This window comes from Malurus melanocephalus, unplaced genomic scaffold (assembly GCF_030028575.1).
Source record: "Malurus melanocephalus ecotype Western Australia unplaced genomic scaffold, MMel_1.1 scaffold_900, whole genome shotgun sequence".
NCBI lineage: Eukaryota > Metazoa > Chordata > Aves > Passeriformes > Maluridae > Malurus > Malurus melanocephalus.
The window spans coordinates 132,615-151,571 of record NW_026624132.1 but is presented as its reverse complement, the minus strand read 5'-3'; the positions used below and the strand labels follow the sequence as shown (position 1 = coordinate 151,571).

Here is an 18,957-nt window from a genome sequence, read left to right as displayed (position 1 = left end):
TGGGACACCAAAAAGCTGCCCAGGAGTTGCTGGAAGCCCTAGCAGAAACCACACATGCAGACTGGTCTCCAGCACGGCCACAAGTCAGGCATGGAGATGGGCAGGGAAGAGCTGGGATGTTAAAGTCATTGTTCATGGAAATCTTCCTGCAGAGCCTCCATGCAAGAGTCATTCCTCCCAATTGTGAGAAGATGAATTATTCTTTTCCAAAATTTATTTCCTAATCTCCCACTGCAACCTCCTCTAAGGAAGGGATCGGATTAGTGAGGAGGTTTGAAGAGGCACAGCAGGCACAGAGATCTACTGGGTTTCAGTTTTTGCAGGAGTCCTGCATTCCACTTTTGGAATAAATKTTAAGACCTGTCCACAATATAACTCCTTCCTGGTTTTTCTGTAGAAATTGAAGACTCAAACCACTAAACCAGCTGCAGAGAAAGCAAAAAGAGGATCTCTGTTTTATGGCATAATCCCATGTCCTGGAAAGATGCTCACTGAACCAGGGCTGTCAATGCTTCTGGACTTCAGATTAAATCAGCAAGAATCAGAGACAGAATTGAGAGTTCATTTTATCCAAAGTATCACTTGCCAGTACCTGCAGAGCAAATGTGAAAAAGATGAAAGACTGCAGACAGAGCAAGCATTTCACCCCTAGAGGTGAGGAGGACAAGGAGGACAGCTCTTTGTCCTGACAGAGGCAGATGAACAGCATTAGATCCTCATACTCCCTCTTCCCAGACCCCTAGGGAGTTCTCAAGCTACAGGAATGCAGGTGTTCATCACAATACTTCAAATTTCTGAGATCTATTGGGGMACGTGGCATTTTTCAGCCGTAAGAGCACAGAAGATGTGGGGCTGAAAACCAGAACTTGCCTACGAACCAAATCACTTCCACACATCATCTCACTTCTTGCCAGTAAGAAACATGAATTTCTTGATTCCTAAGTATATCCAAGAGGACAAAGAGAGRAAACAGCAGGTGATTGGTGGTTTTTCAAAATATTTTGCCTTCTAAAGCTGCTCACAAAGGAGCTGCAGTGGAAGCTTTCCTAACGCCTGTATTATAGAGCCATTCTCCTATAATCCTGAGAGAAAATCCCCACACTGCTTCCCATGGGATCAGGAACAATGAAGAAGGGAGATGGGGAGACACATCTGCTGGATGTACAATAAAGCAGGCTAAAAGCAGCTCAATTTAAAGGCAGATTTGTTAATACCTCACTTTCATGCTTACGCAGCAAGRGGCTGTTACCTTCTTATGTGATGGTGCTAAAAATATCCAACTTGTTTATTTGAGAAGTTAACCTCTTAAACAGAACAATCTACTAATTATGTCAGGTCTTCCATGGCAGTAATTTTATTATTCACAGTTTTTGTTTAGATTCTTTTGTTTGTTCATTGGGTTGTTCTTCTTTTAACTTAACCACTGCTTTAGTTTTAAAAAGAGAAATACAGTCTGGATCTTTCCAGCCTCTAAATTACTCACAAGTAGCATCACCTTTACTGTCACACATGCTCCTATGTTAAAAAAAGATGCCCTGAGCTGAGAAAATGTCAAATAAATCTGATTCAGAGAGATTGAGGGAATTTAAAAAGCTACAGGTTTACTAAATCTTGCTAAAGTACATAAATATTTCTGTTTAATACATTCTTTCAGCACACAGCAACATTAACTCAAATTCCCTTTTCTACCMAAGCCAGAGAAAGCAGCATTGAATGAACATTTTGAACAGCTCAAAGGAAACACAGCCATGCAATCATTCCAAGAACTGAACYACCCCACACAGCAAGAAAACAGCCCATTTTATGACCACGTCAGAAATGGAATTTTCATAGGAAAACTAAGCAGTGCCCCCCATTCTGTGTTTTATCTCAGCTCCCAGGATAAAACTGGCAAGGTGTGAAAAAGCATGAATACATTTTAGGAGAGCAAACAGARTATTATTACACACTGTCCAGTTACTTCAAAGGACTCAGCACCATCAGTACACAAAGTTGCAGCCACCAATCTCTTAAGTGAGCTACTTAACATATTACAGAGTGTTAAAAACAAAGATTAAAACTACAGATTAGCACAGCCCTGGCATTACAAAACAGCTCTCAGCACTTCCCTCCCTTGTGCATCTCCCCTTGCCACTCTTGGAACAGAATAATTAACATTAYGTAATGCCTGAAATGAGAAACTACAAATTTAAAACAATTCTACAGCAACGATGCTGAGTGTCACTGGAGCACACAAATGTATTTCAACTGCTYTCCCAAGAGCTTGGCTATGTAACAGCACTGAGAACACACCCACGWCACAAATTTAAGATGCAGAGTTGAGGTTTAAGGTCTCTGAGGCATGACCAGTCTTCCTTCAAGCTGACATCATTCAGCAAGCACCATAAATCTGTGTACTGCAGAACAGATGCTAAATARCATAAGTTTCCTTTTTTAAAAGTAAACTTGACAATCTTTCCCTGAAATTCTCACCAACAGGCAGCTTTTCCAAACCTAAAGGTATAGCTCAGCTCCCAAACCCAACCACAGTCAGAATGGCCACTTGTGCTACTGCAGAAGTTCAACTTTGCTAAAAGAATGCAGTTCAAATGAACTTCAAATTAAACAAAAAGTTGTTCCCACTTTTTAAACTTCCAACAACAACTCAGCATCTCCCAGAATGGAGCTTCCACTCCAAAAGATGTTCATCAATAACAAAACCTTTAAAAGCAGACACTCCAAGGATGGGAAGGCACTTTACCTCCTCACTCTTTGACTTGTGGAGCACAAATCCTTTTTTCCATTGCCCATCAGCTCCCTCGTTTGGTTTGCGGATGTTGAACTCGACTTTTGCACGATCCTTACTTTGAATGGCTTTCCACTCATCCAGGGTCATTTCCTTAGGGCCTTCTTCCTTAACCTCTTCAACCTCATTCTCTCTGTAGTGAATTCATGGAGGTTATCATCAYAATTTAGAATTTACACTCTAGATACAAGTTCAAAATCATCTGCTAGTTGGCACTAGGTTATAAATTAAAGTTTGTCAAAGATTCAGCAGTTAAGAGGTGAAAATATAAACTCATTTCCACCACAGGAAAATCCATCTCGTTCAGAGGGAGTGCCAAAAAAAAAAAAAAAAAAAAAAAAAAAAAAAAAAAAAAAAAAAAAAAAAAAAAAAAAAAAAAATCACACCCAGACACCTCTTTAGCATAGCAAAACGTTAAAATTATAATTGACCCATGCCATCAATTCCCCAGATTACTGTCAATTTTATTTCCAAACACGAAAGCCTAACTTCTGTCATGACTTGTCTGGCACTTCTTCCCCCTATTTTTGAAAYACATCTCTCATAAACATTCAAGTTAAGGCAGTGAGAACTTGTTCTTCCCACAGTTTTCATGCTTTTTAATATTTTCAAAACCAAAATTTAAGCTGCTTTGGATAATTTGCTTTTTTATTGAACCAAAGACAATTATTCAAAGCAGTTTTACTATAAAATCTTCCTATAAAGACAAAGTTACGAGTGAGGGAATCAAGCTGTAGCAAACATCCCATTAGGAATCTTGTGCYAACAAGTATTTCAAAATTCTGTTTGCCTTTTTTTCTGAATTCTCTATAAAGCCCACTCTTTAAAATACAACACTTTGTCATACTAGGCTACCATGAAAATTTGTATCATATTTTTAAATCAATTCGGTATCAGTAAGGCTTATTCTGCTTCTCTGGTTACTCTTTCATTCATCTAGCCCCTGGCTCCTTCTGCAACAGTGTCCAAGTGAAATGGGAAGAGATCCAGGTAACTTTGAAAACTGCCTGGAGAAWGAAAGATACAACCTTTCTCCTGCAGCTCCCTCACACAATCTCCAAGGCTGCTCTGGAGTTTAAAAAGTTGCCTTCCACTGGCATTTCTGTCATTTTTGCTTGGTGTTACTCTCCAGTTCTGAGCACAGATCTTTTGAGATTAGGAGTTGCAATCTCAAGACYCAAAGTGTATTATAAATTATTAATAAATAAAGCTGGAAATGTMTACAGGACACCAAGGAATGGTCTAAAGACAACAATTTCCAGATATGCCATTTTTAAGGAGCCTATAATTCATCAGCACTGTGGATAATCTACTGATAATCTGAGTTTGGCAAAACAGATGTTGGAATAAATAGCAGAGGTGAAAGGTAATGCAAYAGCACCTCTGAAGCAAGCCAGGAGCATGGAGAGGGGTGGTACTCACTTATTTTCAGAATCAGCAGGCGGATGCTCCTCTCCCTCCGGCGTTTCCTCAGTTACAGCTGACTGATCCAATTCACTGCAATTACATAACGTTGGGAAGTTGGGCCTTTTTTACAACTTCATCCCTCTTTAAAGCTACGTAAGATTAACAATCAAGATCTACACTGGATTTGCTGTTTCAAGAAGGATTGGTGCTCTCTGTGCCTTTTAAGTTCTATGCTTTTCACTTAACTAATGGTTGTCCCCAACGCTTCCTGCTACCCCTCCTGAAAGGCTCCTGYTGTCCCTTCCACCACAAAATGGATTTGGGCATTAAAAATAGATTTCAATGGAATAGCTGGATTTTTCTAATATAAAACACGTACTTAACCTGATTTAAACTTACTAAAAATAGAACMGTTTTCATTTTAACAATGAATTGTTCCAAAAGCAGCAAAGACCTCCCAAACTTCCCAAAAATCCTGGTTTAAAAGCGAAACCTTTCTTATGTTACAAGAAATCGCTCGGGTTTTAAACTCTGCAAAAGCATGCCAAAAATMATGGAGATCAAAGGCAAAAAAGCAGCTAAATCTGCATGTTCTGCAAGCCATAATTAGGGCTAATTAACATAGTGCTAATAGTTTTCTGAACAAGGACAGATTACTAACGTTAGCTCATCTTTGACGGTTCCCCAGTTGTGTGATCCGCTGCCACCGCGCTTGTCCTCGTGCTTTAGGCCGCTGAAATGTGAATGTGAAACAGAACTAACAAAACTGAGTTAACATTATAGTGTCCAGACACAGAAATTCAAAAGATCAATAATCAAGGGGGTCAGGAGTGGTATAGAAGACCCAAAAGGAATARGAAAAGGTAAAGACTTACGATCTATCGCTGCCACTATGTCTGTCAAATTCCCGTTTGCCACGAGAGTCAAACCCATCTCCTCGGCCCATCCCGCGCCCGCGGCCACGGCCCCGGCCCAGTCCTCCACGTCCACGCATGGGTCGGTCCAGGATGGGTCTGGTATGAACAGCCACAGGTYAGGGATTCACTCCAAAAACAGACAGCATTTCATGGTTCTTGTCCTCTCTGAGGATTTTATTTACTTGGTTTTCTTTTGAGAATTAGCTGGGTCAAGTGATTCACCTCCAAAAATATACAGCATGTTTCACAGTTCTGTTCCTGAGAACTTAATTTACTTATTTTACCTCTGATAATTTGTTTGGAGCTGGATCAAGGCTCTAATTTCAAAAAAGCCACTCCCCCATCCCTGAAAGTGTCCAAAGCCAGAATGAAAGGGCTTGGAGCACTCTGGTCTGGTAGAAGGCTTCCCTGCCCATGGCATGGGGTGGAACCAGATCTCCTTTAAGGTCCCTTCCTACTCAAACCATTCTGTGATTCCATGACTTTAAAATCTAAAAACAAATGCTCAGGATCATTGTTTGTTTGCATCTACTAGCATTAGCTGCAAAATTTAGTGTTTGTGTTGTGTTGCATAATTAACTGATACAATTTCAACTTTTATCCAACTTAATTTTGAAAGATTTTCAACTTCGGCTATTAAAATTTTAATATTAAAACATTACTTGAATTCTGGMTGCCTCACAATCCTCAAGACAGTTTAAATTTCACGTAGCTCTGACATGGCTTCACCACTTCCACGTCTGAAGCTACTGCAGCCAAGGTGTAAACACCTACACGGACAAAGTTTTGCTGGCTTTAAGTCAGCTGTCCAGATTAAAGCCACAGCTGTGACAGCAACAAATCTCATCCTGCAACAAACAGCTACACTTGGGCTTTCTTCCTGTGCTATCTGCTATAGATTCAGAGAAATATGGTGAATATCCTAATTTAAACCATAATTTCAGTTACACCTATGAACGTGTTCATGTAGATCAATCTCAGCCTAAAACTTTGAGTTTGCAAACAAAACCATGGAAAAGTGTTACAGTCTGCATGACAAGCATTTCATCTTGATTCAATCAGCTTTTTTACCTGAGCAGCAGAAAGCAGGACAACCCTGTCCTGTCAAAGCTAGGAAAGCTTTTTATCACCAAGACAAAACTCTTACTTATCCACAGAGAACTCTCCTCCCTCGCCCTTCTCCTCGGCGGGTTTGTCGAAGCGGCGCTCGCGGGGAGGTCGTCGCTCGGGTCTCCTGTCGATGGGTTTGCCTTCGCCCTGCTGCTGTTGCTGCTGCTGCTGATCAGGCCTCCTGCCAATCCTCCTTATCCCTGAAACATCAGGCCAGACACATCAACGGAATGTGGAGTGCTCCGGGACAGATACTGACCCCCCAGGGAAACAAGCGGGAATAAAAGTTTTATTTCTGTGTAATCTGAGCAATTCTACCTTCACCTGACCCTTCTCAGACACATTTTTACCCAGGATTTTCAAAACTTTTAGTAATCCCTGCTGAAATAACAGGGCCAACTTTCCAACAAGGATCAAGGTAATTTATTGTTAAGTTATTTTCTCTAAAAGGTGCTTTTTGGGTAAAACAAGGGGGTTTTATTTAAAGAACACACAAATGAAGTGAGCATCACCTCACTGGGTCCTAAAACAGTCAATCCTGTGGTCCCTAAAATTKCTGTCCKAACAGTTAGTGATCTTRCAGSTGTTTTCCAAMCTAAATGATCCCRTGATTCTGTTCTTGGAAACTCTTCTGGGCAGCAGTACCCCACCTGTACCTGAGAGGTGTCACCYACAGGTACTGGTCAGTGACTAACTGCTGTCCTCATCCCCAGTCCATCACACATTCCCTGACAAACATTCTCCTTCTTGTGCACTTCTTAAAATAGCTGAAGAATCCACAGTGCCACCGAGCTGCCCGGCATTCTTCCTCCCTGCCTAGGCCTCTGAAAAGGGTTTTTATTGCAAATAAAAACCTCCCGTGGGCATTCTCTWCTTTACTAAGCACTCTGAAGGATCTAACAAGAGTTTTCTTTTCCACTCATGTGAAAGGCCTTGTTTACTTTTCTTTAGAAAGATCTGGACAAATACATTGTTGCTTTGYAACTCCATTTTCTTGCCAAAACACYGGCTCCAAAATTAACGAACCAGCTTTTAAATTAAAAGCTGATATTTCAATTTTTTTAAAGAACCGAGTTYCTGCCTAGCAAGCAATGTCAAATTTGGGTGGGGCCCCAGAAGTTGCAGTTGTAATGATATCCACGCCAACACGCCCAGATGAACAATGTCTCCCTCACCTTACAAGCTGTGTTTAACATRGAGTTTGCATGGCACACATAGCTCCCTAAGTATTCCTGATTCCCTGGGGAAWCAAGGGGTTAAACTCGGCAGCCTGCACATGGAGAAGGGCTCTCCAATGAAGACAGGCATTCCATGAGAGGAGCAGGCATGCTGCAGAACTGGAATGGAACAGCCACGGCTTTTGAATTTTGAGTTCAACGCCCTGCACTCAGAAAAACCCGGTTCCTGCTGAAGCCTAACCCAAAATACGAGTTATTTCTTAGCATCACCAAGCTTTGAACTGCTAATTCAGCAGGCAAATCACTTGCAGCTTTATGGAGTAGTGGAATAGCTTAAAATACATTTGCACAGGAAACAAACCCTGGCATCCAGCACCTTTATGATGCCAGAACTGCAAAAACAGCCACGCACAGAAATAGACGTTTTCAAACTGGAAAGTGATTTGTTTACGACACCGCTACAACAGCAGCCCCGACTTTCTCTGTTTCACTACCATAACAAACGAAAATACTTAATTTTTCACACTGCTCTTGAAAACAAAATGTGAAAAGCAAGAGGTGGAAAAGGGCTGCCAGCTCTGCTCAAACCCCTTCTATGGTGCCAAAGACACTGCTGTGTTCCAGCTGTTCTTCCTGGAGGACACCCCCAGAATCCTACACCTGACTGAGGTTTCCAGAGCACACGGGTTTAGAAGATTAGGACTCGGGACAAATCATTGCATCCCTCAGACGGAAAACATTCCCGAGCCTTAAAGTGCAAGAGATCCATAAACAAAGATTATTTGCAAATTTAGTTCCTAAATCTGTCTTCACAATTATAAGACCCATTTTCCAAAACAAATAATATATTAAAATTATTTCCTTAGGATCATAAAACACAGTGGAGAATCAGAACCACTTAGTAACAGAAATGCTGAAGCATTAGGATGCTTCCACGCAGCACGGTGCCCTCTGAAAAACTTGTTTAAATTGCAGTTAACCTGTAATTCCTTTGCTCCCACGTCACCTGCTGTCACCACACTTCGATGTTTTCCTAGGATTCCTTTTAACCCACCTGCCGAGCGCTGAAGTTGGGGCGCGGTGGAGCTGCCTGCACGGGACGCCATGTGCCCACATCTATCCCTATCCATGTGGGCCCGTGGCCTACTAATTCCCAGAACATGTTCCTTTAATCTATTTATACTTGGGTTTCTTTTTTTCTAAAGCTTTCCGTGTAGGATGTCTTAGAAATTTACAGGAACCAAGAATTTATACAAGGTACTATGCAAATACATATCAAAACAAAAAGATTGCTATCGACGCTTTTCCTTAAAAAAAAAGGCCCAAATGGATTTTGGAAAACCCAGGGACTTYTAGATATCCTGTCAAATCCATCGGACCACCTGAAACACGAGTCAAGTTCAGGATACAAGGTTGGACGGGGCTTGGAGCAGCCCGGGATACTGGAAGGTGTCCCCTCCCATGGCAGGGGGGGAACGTGATGGGCCTTTCCAATCTAAACCATTCTAGGAGTCTGTGTGCTGGTTTAGATTGGATAYTGAAAAAAAWTTATTCTCTGARAGGGTGGGAAGGCCCTGGCACAGGGTGCYCAGAGMAGCTGTGGCTGCCYCTGGRTCCCYKGCAGTGTCCAAGGCCTGGCTGAACGYAGCGTGGAGCACCCTGGGCCAGTGGAAGTTGTCCCAAGCAGGAGATGGAACGGGATGCCCTTTAAGATCCTTCCCAACGCGAGCCACAACGAGTTCGCTACATTGCTGGGATTTCCTATTTCGCTTTACACCTCTCCCTCCCGCCAGCACCGAGGAAGCTCCGGGCGCCCCCCGCACGCCCGACTCCATTTTGCGCGGGACACGTGGGGCCGGACGAGCCCGGGGCCGCCGCCACCGGCCCCGCCACCGGCCCCGAGCGGGCTCCCCGAGCGGGCTCCGCCATGCGCGGCCCCACGTGCGGCTCGGCCCTGCCCGGGCCCCCTTTGTGAAGGCCGAGCCGCCCCCTCCCCGCCGACCCCCGGCCCGCTCACCCTCCTTCCGCAGCGGCGCTCCGGGCTGGCCCCCGCCATCCTCCCGGCGGTCTCCGCCGGCGAAGGGCGGCAGCGGGTTCTTGCGCTCCTTCTGCGACTCCCTGCGCAGCTGCTTGGCCGCGCTGCCCGCGCCGCCGCCCGCCTGGCCCGCGCCGCCGGCCCCACCCGAGGAACCGCTCTGGGCGCCCGCCGGGCCGCGAGCCCCGCCGCCCGCTTGGCTCCCGCCGCCGCCGCCGCCGCTCTCCTTCCTCCGGCTCTCCGCCGCGCGCAGCACCTCGAAGGGGTCGGACTCGTCATCGAAGAGCTGATCGAAGCGGTTGGTGACGACGCACCCGAAGCCCTCCTGCAGGTGTCCGGGCATGATGGGCCCCCGTCGGCGGGATCCTGCGCGGATGCTACCGGGCCCCCCGCGCCCTGCTCGCTGCCGCACAAGATGGCGGGCCCTGAGGAGACGCGCTTCTCTTCCGGCGCGGCCACATCCGGGCACCTCCGCGGGGAGGGCGGGCGGGCGCTACAGCGCCGCCGGCGGCCGCGCCGCGAACTGCGCGCGCATTGTGTGAGGCGGGCGCTGGCTTTCCCGCCGTGGACTCTACCATCGGTGGAGAGGGGGGAACAGGTCGGCGGGGGAGGCGGGGGGGGTCGCGGGGCGGGGCGGAGCCCCGCACCGCGCCCCCCCCGCCTCCGCCGTCGACCCCCGCGCCTGGCGCGTCAGATGGTACCGCCCGCGTGTGGGCTCCCTCAGAAATAAAAACCCTTATTCGAGCGGAATTAAGAGATTTGGCGTTATTGACTAATAAAAGTTGATTTTTCCAGGCCTTGATCTGAAAGTTGTAAYAAGATTTCTCGCTTTTGTAGGCATTTCTGCTCGTCTAAGTAGCGGACAGACGTAGCGGGCGTTGTCGAGTGGAGGTGGTAGATGTTTGCGGTATTAATGCATATTAATATGTTATTAATGTAGCAATACAGCATAAGCGCATAATATGTTGCTATAGATTATCGTATGTAATATATATAGTATATGATAATATCTATGATAATATATAGTATATAATAACATTAATAATACATAACACATAATATATAATACACACTTAGCATAATAAAYATTATAAATTAATACTAATATGTTGATGTAATTATATACCAGCATGCCACTATTATAATATTAATGCATTTTAATATTTTCTTTGTATATCAGTATCTGGTKATGATGAAAAGRGATTCTRTCAARAGATTAAAAMAYARTAAACAGGCACMCATTTGACATATCCTTCAAAACACAATTTGATTGCTCATAGTTTATATCCCTAWGTCATCAGAACATTTTGGCACCTCTTAAAAAATTAACTTTGTGCTCAGCAAAGATGGTATTTCCAATATTTGCTTCGCCCGCTGCAAGAAGCTTGAAATAATTGCTTTAAAAATTAATTTAATTACGTTTGTCCATTTCTTGCATATGCTTTGCTAATAAATTCAAGACTCAAAACCCAAGTTTAGAAAACTCCACAGCTTAGTTTTTTCTAGGTTGATAAAATAAAAATTAGGTTTTGATTTTATGGGCTGTTTTTCACTACAGTGAAGTTCCACAGTTCCCTGTGCTCCTTTTTGTGGGATTTTCTTGAAGAAACTCTTCTTGCAGTGGCTCTGAGGGGAATGGGAGCAACCCATGAACACTCACCATAAATTACACCCTAAGAACTGAAAACATTCTTTTCTCAAAGCCTTTTAGGGATGAATCAAGCAKCAACGAGCGACATCTCATTAAAATCCCATGCGGCCGTGCCGATGTTTCCAGGAAAATCCGCACGCTCCGAGGCCGCGTTGCGTCACGCACGGATTTCGTGAACAAAATCACTCGGATCCCTGACTTGTTTTTTGCCAGATGGCACCAGCAGCTTTCTGGGAGGGGATTTGCCGACGGAAATGGCCTGCCTGTCTGTGAGGCTTGGGATTTGCAGCTCCGAGGGAAGCCGGAGCATCTGCCTTTTGTCGCTTTGGAAAGGCCCCTGTGCTCAGAATTCCTAAATTTTCCAAGTGCAGGCACGGCATAAAAGGTTTTGKGTGACATTTGACACGTGTTGTGGGTCATGTGAAGGACCAGGACAGGAGTCACTGTGTCTRAGCCTAATTTGAAAAGCAGCTCATTGGCACATTGGAATTAATAAGTTTTCCCTGCAGGAATCCCAGTCCACGCTGGATCAGGACACAGATCCCACTGTGGCTGAGGGAAGGACAGATGGCAAGCTCTGCACTCATTAGGTGCTAACAGACAGCAATGGAGTTATTAAAATACACAGAAATCTTCCAGGAGYTGTCCCAAAAGCTGGGCTGGCTGCTTCCACCCTGCTGTGTGACAGACACCAATGTTCTCCCTTCCCACCGGAGCAAACCCRCATTTCCACCAGCCAAAGGAGCAGATTCCCAGTGCTATTTCTGGCAGCAATCTGTGGCCTATGGATATCCCACCTAAGGAGCTGCTGCTGCCCAAAAGAGGCCTGGAGAGCCCTCGGACATGCTACACTCCTCTGCTATTCCCAAGCTTTGCCAGCAGCTGTCAGCTGCCTGCTTAATAGGCAGGAATAGGAAATGCAGCAAGTTCACAGCAGGGGGAAAAGTATTCAACTGGGTCCTTGCTCCGTTCCAAAACCATGGCTTTCCTAATCTTTAACTTTATAAATCTGATTCGTGGGGTTTTCAGTTATTTCGCTGTCAGCAGAGACGGTGTATGGATGAGGAGGAGGTTGCCTGGAGGTTTTTTTTAGATTAATCTTTCCCTAGCTCAGACTCAACAAGACTTGGATGTCTTTTCCAACCTTAATGATTCTAGGCCACAGGAAACACWGGGATTGCTTCCAAATAAAGTCAAGTATGGCCATGGCTTCTGAGTAAGAAAAGAATTCATGTACATCACAGAGAAATATAGCAACTTCTCAGTTTGCATCCACACATGGATTCCTTCYGAGAAGAACTCCCAGAATTAACCAGCACTGCCCAGCTGGACAGCAGGAACAACCCAGAGAAGGCAGAGCTCACGAGGAGATCCACGATCTGCARTGCACATCTTTATCCTCCCACATATYCTGCTCATTTCAGCAAGGGWTTTTTTYMRSMRRKTKKTTTTTGGTTTTKTKKTTTTTTTWWWATRKSRSARAAMRCAGCAGTTTCATTATGAGGAGGGCTGTAAACATGTGAATAACAGCAGTATTTCTGCCCTAAGTACGTGCAGTGAAAAACGCCCTCCCYCAGTATTGCTGTGCTTTAAAATGTGCACAGACAAGCGAAGCAAATCATGCAGACACAGAACTTGGCTTGTAAATTRAGGCAGACTAATTGAGCTCTGCCTGAACTTTCTTCCCCTGAATCCTAAACAACCTGCCGAGCGAGTGTTCTTCCTCRGAGCAGTCAAGGTAAGAGGTGTATTTTTAGTTTGGAAAAGCAGCACTGGAGCTGCACGAAGCAGAAGGTCGGGTACACCAAACACTCCTTCTGTCGCTGCTATTTCTGTGAGCTGGGCTGGTTTTCTGTGAGCTGTGCTCCAGCCACCCCTTCCCCGGCTCCAAAAGCCTGGTGCTGCAGGATGGGGGTGCCAGGAGGGGCTGGGGGATGGAATCACAGAATGAGTTGGATTGGAAAGATCTAAAAGCTCATTCCATTCCACCCCCCTTGCCATGGGCAAGGATACCTTCTAAAATACCAAGGTTGTTCCAAGCTGTCCTTGAACACTCCCAGGGATGGGTACACAGGAGCCTCCTTGGGTCCAACACCTCCCTTGGAAATTGCCCAGGAGGAGAGAGGCTTTGCCTTCCTAAAGAAAGTCAAGAAAATATGGGGAAGAGGATAAAATTACGTTTTCCCTTTCCTAAAAGGCTCAGAAGAGCTCAGGGACATTGGGATCCAGTGCTGCAGGACCAAAGGGAGCCTCCACATCCCAGCACTCACCATGGCTGGGCTCAGCTCCCGGTGGGCACCGAGCCCTCCTGCCTGAGCCCCTCCAGCACTCACAGCAGCTCTGCCCGGGGTCATTACTGGGGGAAATTAGGGGTGAAAAATTAGGAGGTGTCTCCACGAAACAGCCACAGGCCAAGCGCAGCAGCGCTGGGAGTWCTGGGACGTGCCCAAGTGGAACCCACTGGGCAGGCTGGGAACTGTCTGAGCCCAAAGCTGCTCCTCCCTGCCAGCTCAAACTGCCTCTGMTTCCACGGGCAGCTCCCGGGGCTGCCGCTGACACGGCCTTTTGTGCCCGCTGCCACCTCCCACGCCCCCTGCCTGGAAAAAGCTGAGACGCCGTGGTTTTCCCCCCATGTCGCTTTATTTCAGGCTGGTGTCGCAGCCCTGTGGGCAGCAGGAAAGGGAACACGTTAAACCACGATTGCAGCCCAGTATGGGGCAGCCCATGGCTGTGTGTTTGAGGTGGGAGTTGTGCTTCACTCTCTCCTTCCTCATTGCCTGGCCTGGAGCAGCTCAGCCTCCTGACCCACAGCCACAAGCCTTGGTGCTGAGGGAATCTGGTCCTTGAGAGGGATGTGGGGATGCCAGCGAGGACTGGGACTCTCCTGCACACAGAATGTGCACAGGAACTCTGTTGCTGCCAGACGATTCACTGTCCTGTACCCCGAACAGACAGGCAGACAAAATCCAAGCTGGCACTGTCCCCAGAGTGCAGGAGTCAATGTGTCCCATAGTGACCCTGCTGACGGGGCTGTCCAGGAGCCCCTCATCCCAGGGAAGCGATGGTGGGGATGGAGCCGTGCTCGGTGCTGCTGCCTCCGGAGCCCTGCTCTCTCCGTGCCCAAAACCAGCCCATCCTGTTTGTGCACCCAGCTCCGAGCGGGACGGGCTGCAGGGCGTGGAGGGTGGCCAAGGCAGCTGGGCCGGGCTGCTGATCCGGCAGCTCCGCTGGATCCACGGGAATTGCCGTGGAGCTGGAGCAGGAGGCAGCGCTCTGAGTCACCCCACACCTCCTGTGCCCGGCGTGGGGCTGTGCAGAGCCAGTGCCAACCTTCATCATCCTCACCCTGCCCACTCACCCTCACCATCCTCAGCCTGCCCCTCCAGCGGCTGCGTGAAGCCCAGAGTTCATCTGCCACACAAATAAAGCAGGCCTTTTTGTTTTATTGGAGCGCAATGCAGGGCAGGAATGAGCCTAAGTTTGCTTTGGGGCACGGCCAAGGCAGGGCTGGGTTGAGGAAGGCATGGTTTCCCACCTGGCAGCTGCAGGAGAGCGAGGAGCAGGAGCTTGGCTGAGCTCTGTGCTGCACCAGCAGAAGCCTCAGCCCGTGGCACTGGGATAACCTTTCCTGGAGCAGGGACCGGTGTAACCCATCCCAGGCCCCCTGGCACCCAAATCCCTTCTCACACGAGGCACCCATCCCAAACACGGCCCAGCCTCGGTGCTCGGTTTCTCCTGTCCCTGCAGATGCATTTGACTCAAAACTGACCCGAGCCAAAGCTTTGGTGCCCGCAGCCCAGGCGGGGAGCACCCAGCCATGGCTGTTTGCACATGGGGCCGGGCACCGTTCTCTTCATCCAGCCTGATCCTCCAGCCTATTTGGGTTTTGGGAGGGGCCCAGCCCTGCGGGACCCTTGCAGAAGGGGGGACATGTCCTTGAGGGGTGTGCAGCCCACGGAATGACCCCAGCACCAGCCCCCCAGCACTCAGCTGAGAGCTTCTTGCTCTGCTGGGCTTGATTCGAGCAAGTCTGGGGCAAACTCCGGGATCTCGGTGGGATTTTGGGCAGAGCAGGACGCTGCTCCTGTGTGGACACCTCGCGTGTGGCAGGCGGGGGATGGCACCTCTGCCACCGGCACCGKGCCAGGTTTGGGCAATGAGCCGGGRCCAGCCCTGCCGCTTCTCTCAGTCACTGACCGGGCTGGCATTGCCGGGCTGGTGCTCCCAGAGCCGAGCAGGGCCCCGGTTCGCTCCACGTCCTTCTCCCGGAGCCCCCGGCCCACGCGTGCCCGACCGGAGCTGCTGCGGCAGCAGCCGGCTGGGGCGAGGAAATACAGGAACAGGCGGATCAAACACGCCGAAAGGAGGTCACGGAACTGCCTCTGCTGCTGCTCGGCGAGGCACCTACTCATTAGGGTGATTACAGGCACCCAGCTCTGCTAACGAGCGGCGTGGGCTCCCCGACCCGCACGTCTCAAACAAGCCCCGGGGTTGTTGTTGCACGTTCGGCTCGGGTGGCAGCTTGGGAGGTGTCCCCACTGCCCCAGCCCGTCCCGGTGCCCTGCCCTCCAAAGGGGACCCCACCGGTGCCGGGATCCCAAATCCTGGTTGTTGCAGTGCTCTCTGTGCATCCTTAGGGTGCGGAGTGGGGTTGGGGCTGATGTACAGCCGGGAATGCTGAGGTGCAAAGAGCACCCTTTTTGTGGATGTTGAGGGGGGTGAAAGGGCTGGATCTCTGTGAGCTGCTCACAGGCTGAGCATTCAGGCTGGCTCTACATCGCACACGGTCCTTGAAGCATCGGTCCTTAAGTGCCTGAGGAGGAGGTGCAAAGCTCGGGGTGTGTTTGTGAGAGTTCGTGTCCAGGCAGTGAACCTCTGCTTGACCACCCATCCCACCTGGATCCCACCACCTCACACGGATCCCACCCATCCCGTCTGGATCCAGCCTGGATCCCACCCATCCCACCCGGATTCCACCATCCTGCCCTGCAGACAAATGGAAGATTGTCAGCTTGCAGGACCTGCAGCGAGACCCCCAACCCCTCCCCATGCTGAGGGTTCAACCCCGAATGCTTCACCCTGTGCCTTGTTTCACCCATGGACTGTCCCAGTGCTCGTGTCCCACAGGGTCCCCTCGGCTGCTCCCTTAGATAAGGACACAAATGAAAGGGAGCTGCAGGAGTGACAGCTCTGATAAGGCACCGCAAGGAGCGCGGTCCCCCGGCGTGGTGGGCATCACCCCCAGGATGGTGCCGTGGTGGGCATCCCATCCTTTCCATGGCACAAGTTTGTGGTGGAGGTCATTGGATCACACAGAATCACACAATGGTTCATGCTAAAACAATCTTTGAAGGTTATCTTGCTCCAACTGATTCTAGTTTTAATTAGAAAATTATGCAGATGGTAAAAACTTAATGTTTTCTTAACGAAAATAAGTTATGAATTCACGTCAAAGGATTGGCCTGACAGGTTGGTCCAGGCACTTCCCCAGGAAGCAGGGACGGGTGCTCATCCCCCCGTGGCAGGAGGGAAGGGGTGTCACCCCCATCCCCGGTGACACGGTGACATTCAGGGATGTCGGGATCCCGGTCCTGCTCCTGCCCCCCGGGACATTGCTGCTCCGTCAGGCCGGGCAGGAAGCAGCTCCCTGCAGGGCCCCGCAGCACGTGCTGCTGCATTTTTCCGCTGCTTTCATCACCTCTAATTCYTCCTAAAGAGCTTCTGGGTGCCGGGGGGCAGAGGCCCCGCATTCCCCAGGGCTCCCCCGCTCTCTGCACCGACGGACCGGTCTGGTGTGGAGATGCCATGGGGATGGGATGTCCTGAGCTCCACCCCACCCTGCTCGCACTGCTCCCGCCGCTGTCTCTGTCCCCCCTGGGAGGGTTTCTCACTCTTTTCCCTCTGTTTTTGCAGCCCTGGTGACTCCCTGGGGTGTTGGTGGCCCCCACCCTGCAGCCCCACGGAAGAACAGGGGGCTCAGCACACCCAGACCCCAATCCCACTGTTCCGCACCAGGATGGCTGTGATTAAAGGTTGGACCTAGCACTCTCTCTTTTTCCTTACTGCGGAACTTTAAAATAAAAAACAAACGCGTTTTTCCGGCCGTGTGAGAGCGGTGATGCGCGGGTTGTGCTGCCCCGGTGCGGCCGCCAGAGGGCACCGGAGCGACGGCGACAGCGTCCCCTCCGTGTCCGTGTCCGTGTCACTGTCACTGTCACTGTCACTGTCCCTGTCACTGTCCGTGTCCGTGTCCGTGTCCGTGTCCGTGTCCGTGTCACTGTCACTGTCACTGTCACTGTCCGTGTCCGTGTCCGTGTCCGTGTCATTGTCACTGTCACTGTCCCTGTCACTGTCCGTGTCCGTGTCCGTGTCCGTGTCCGTGTCCGTGTCATTGTCCGTGTCATTGTCCGTGTCACTGTCACTGTCCGTGGCCGTGTCCTTGTCCCTGTCCCTGTCACTGCCACTGTCCGTGTCACTGTCACTGTCCCTGTGCGTGTCCGTGTCCGTGTCCGTGTCCATGTCCGTGTCGCTGTCCCTGTCCGTGTCATTGTCCCTGTCACTATCCCTGTCCGTGTCCGTGTCCACGTCACTGTCACTGTCCGTGTTCATGTCCCTGTCACTGCCCTGTCCGTGTCCCTGTCCCTGTCACTGTCACTATCCCTGTCCCTGTCACTGTCCGAGCCCCTGGGCGCGCAGGGACCGAACCCGGGCAGGGATGATCCAAACCCCAATGTCCAGGCTGGCCTTGGGCACTTCCAGGGATCCAGGGGCAGCCACAGCTGTGCCAGGGCCTGCCCATCCTACCAGGGAACAATTCCATCCCAAAATCCCATCCATCCCTGCCCTCTGGCAGTGTGACCCCATTCCCTGTGTCCTGTCCCTCCATCGCTTGTCCCCAGTCCCTCTCCAGCTCTCCTGGAGCCCCTTTAGGCCCCAAAAGGGGCTCTGAGCTCTCCCTGGATCCTTCTCCTCTCCAGATGAGCACCCCCAGCTCTTCCAGCCCGGCTCTAGAGCTCTCCAGCCCTGGAACAGCTCCGTGGCTCCTCTGGACTCTCCCCAGCMGCTCCACATCCCCCTGATGTTGGACTCAGGGCTGGAGCCAGCTCTGCAGGTGGGCTCTCATAATCATTATATACATTTTATCTTCTCTGTTGTTATTTATGTTTTTTTATCTGCTCTCAAATGCCCAAGTTTCATTATCTCTGCTGCAAAAGGCGTTACTGCAGTGCCCATCAAACACAGGGCTTCTCTCCAAGGTCCTTCTTTGCTTTCCAAACACCCTTTCCACCCCATCTAATTACAGGAGACAAAATTAATTCAGACCAATTATTTAATGCTCCCCGAGCTCCCCGCTGCCCACAGGAGCACCAGTAAAGGTAACTGACTGGAAATCTGAACTACCCCAGCTCCCTGATTCCCCGTGCACGACTGGGGGCGGGTTTGGGGAGGGTCCAGCCCTCCCTCTGCTCGCACCGGGGCTCTCCTGCCTGCAGGAGAAACAGAGAATTTCCCTGTGGGTGGCACGATGGRGCTGGTGGCAGCCGGGTGGCTCCAGCAGGGCACGGGAAGCCGATTCCTTGCAGGGCAGTGTCCCCTCAGGGAAGTGCCACCCGTGGGCCGCTTTATGGCCCCATTTACGCTGCCATTCAACGGGACAAAGTTTATTTTTACTTTTACGGCAGCTGTCCATCCCCATGCCGGACTTTGCCCGGCGCTGCCCGGCCGGATAATTCCCACCGGCGCCCAGGGCTGCCACGTGTGCCCTGCGTGCCCAGGGTGGGAAAAACACCTGCCTGGCACAGGGAGAAGGGCTGGAGAGCTGCACACAGGGACAGGGACAGCTGGCACGGGGAATGGCACTGCCAGCAGCAGCA

At 49.6% G+C, this 18,957-nt stretch overlaps 1 protein-coding gene across 4 annotated transcripts in view; it reads right to left on the bottom strand.

The window, feature by feature from the left end:
* The window catches only part of SERBP1 (SERPINE1 mRNA binding protein 1), a 16,482-nt gene extending 6,581 nt beyond the window's left edge, over positions 1-9,901 (bottom strand). The window contains exons 1-6 of one of the 4 annotated variants that reach the window (XM_057386000.1): positions 9,415-9,901; positions 6,257-6,419; positions 5,068-5,205; positions 4,854-4,949; positions 4,208-4,282; positions 2,741-2,918 (exon numbers count right to left, since the gene is read on the bottom strand). In XM_057386000.1, coding sequence (XP_057241983.1) covers positions 2,741-2,918; positions 4,208-4,282; positions 4,854-4,949; positions 5,068-5,205; positions 6,257-6,419; positions 9,415-9,775 — 1,011 coding nt within the window. In that variant the 5' untranslated portion in view covers positions 9,776-9,901. The remainder of the gene's footprint in view (positions 1-2,740; positions 2,919-4,207; positions 4,283-4,853; positions 4,950-5,067; positions 5,206-6,256; positions 6,420-9,414) is intronic. The other 3 variants (XM_057386001.1, XM_057386003.1, XM_057386004.1) reach the window with 3 other exon arrangements.
* Between the last annotated feature and the right edge of the window lie 9,056 nt (positions 9,902-18,957).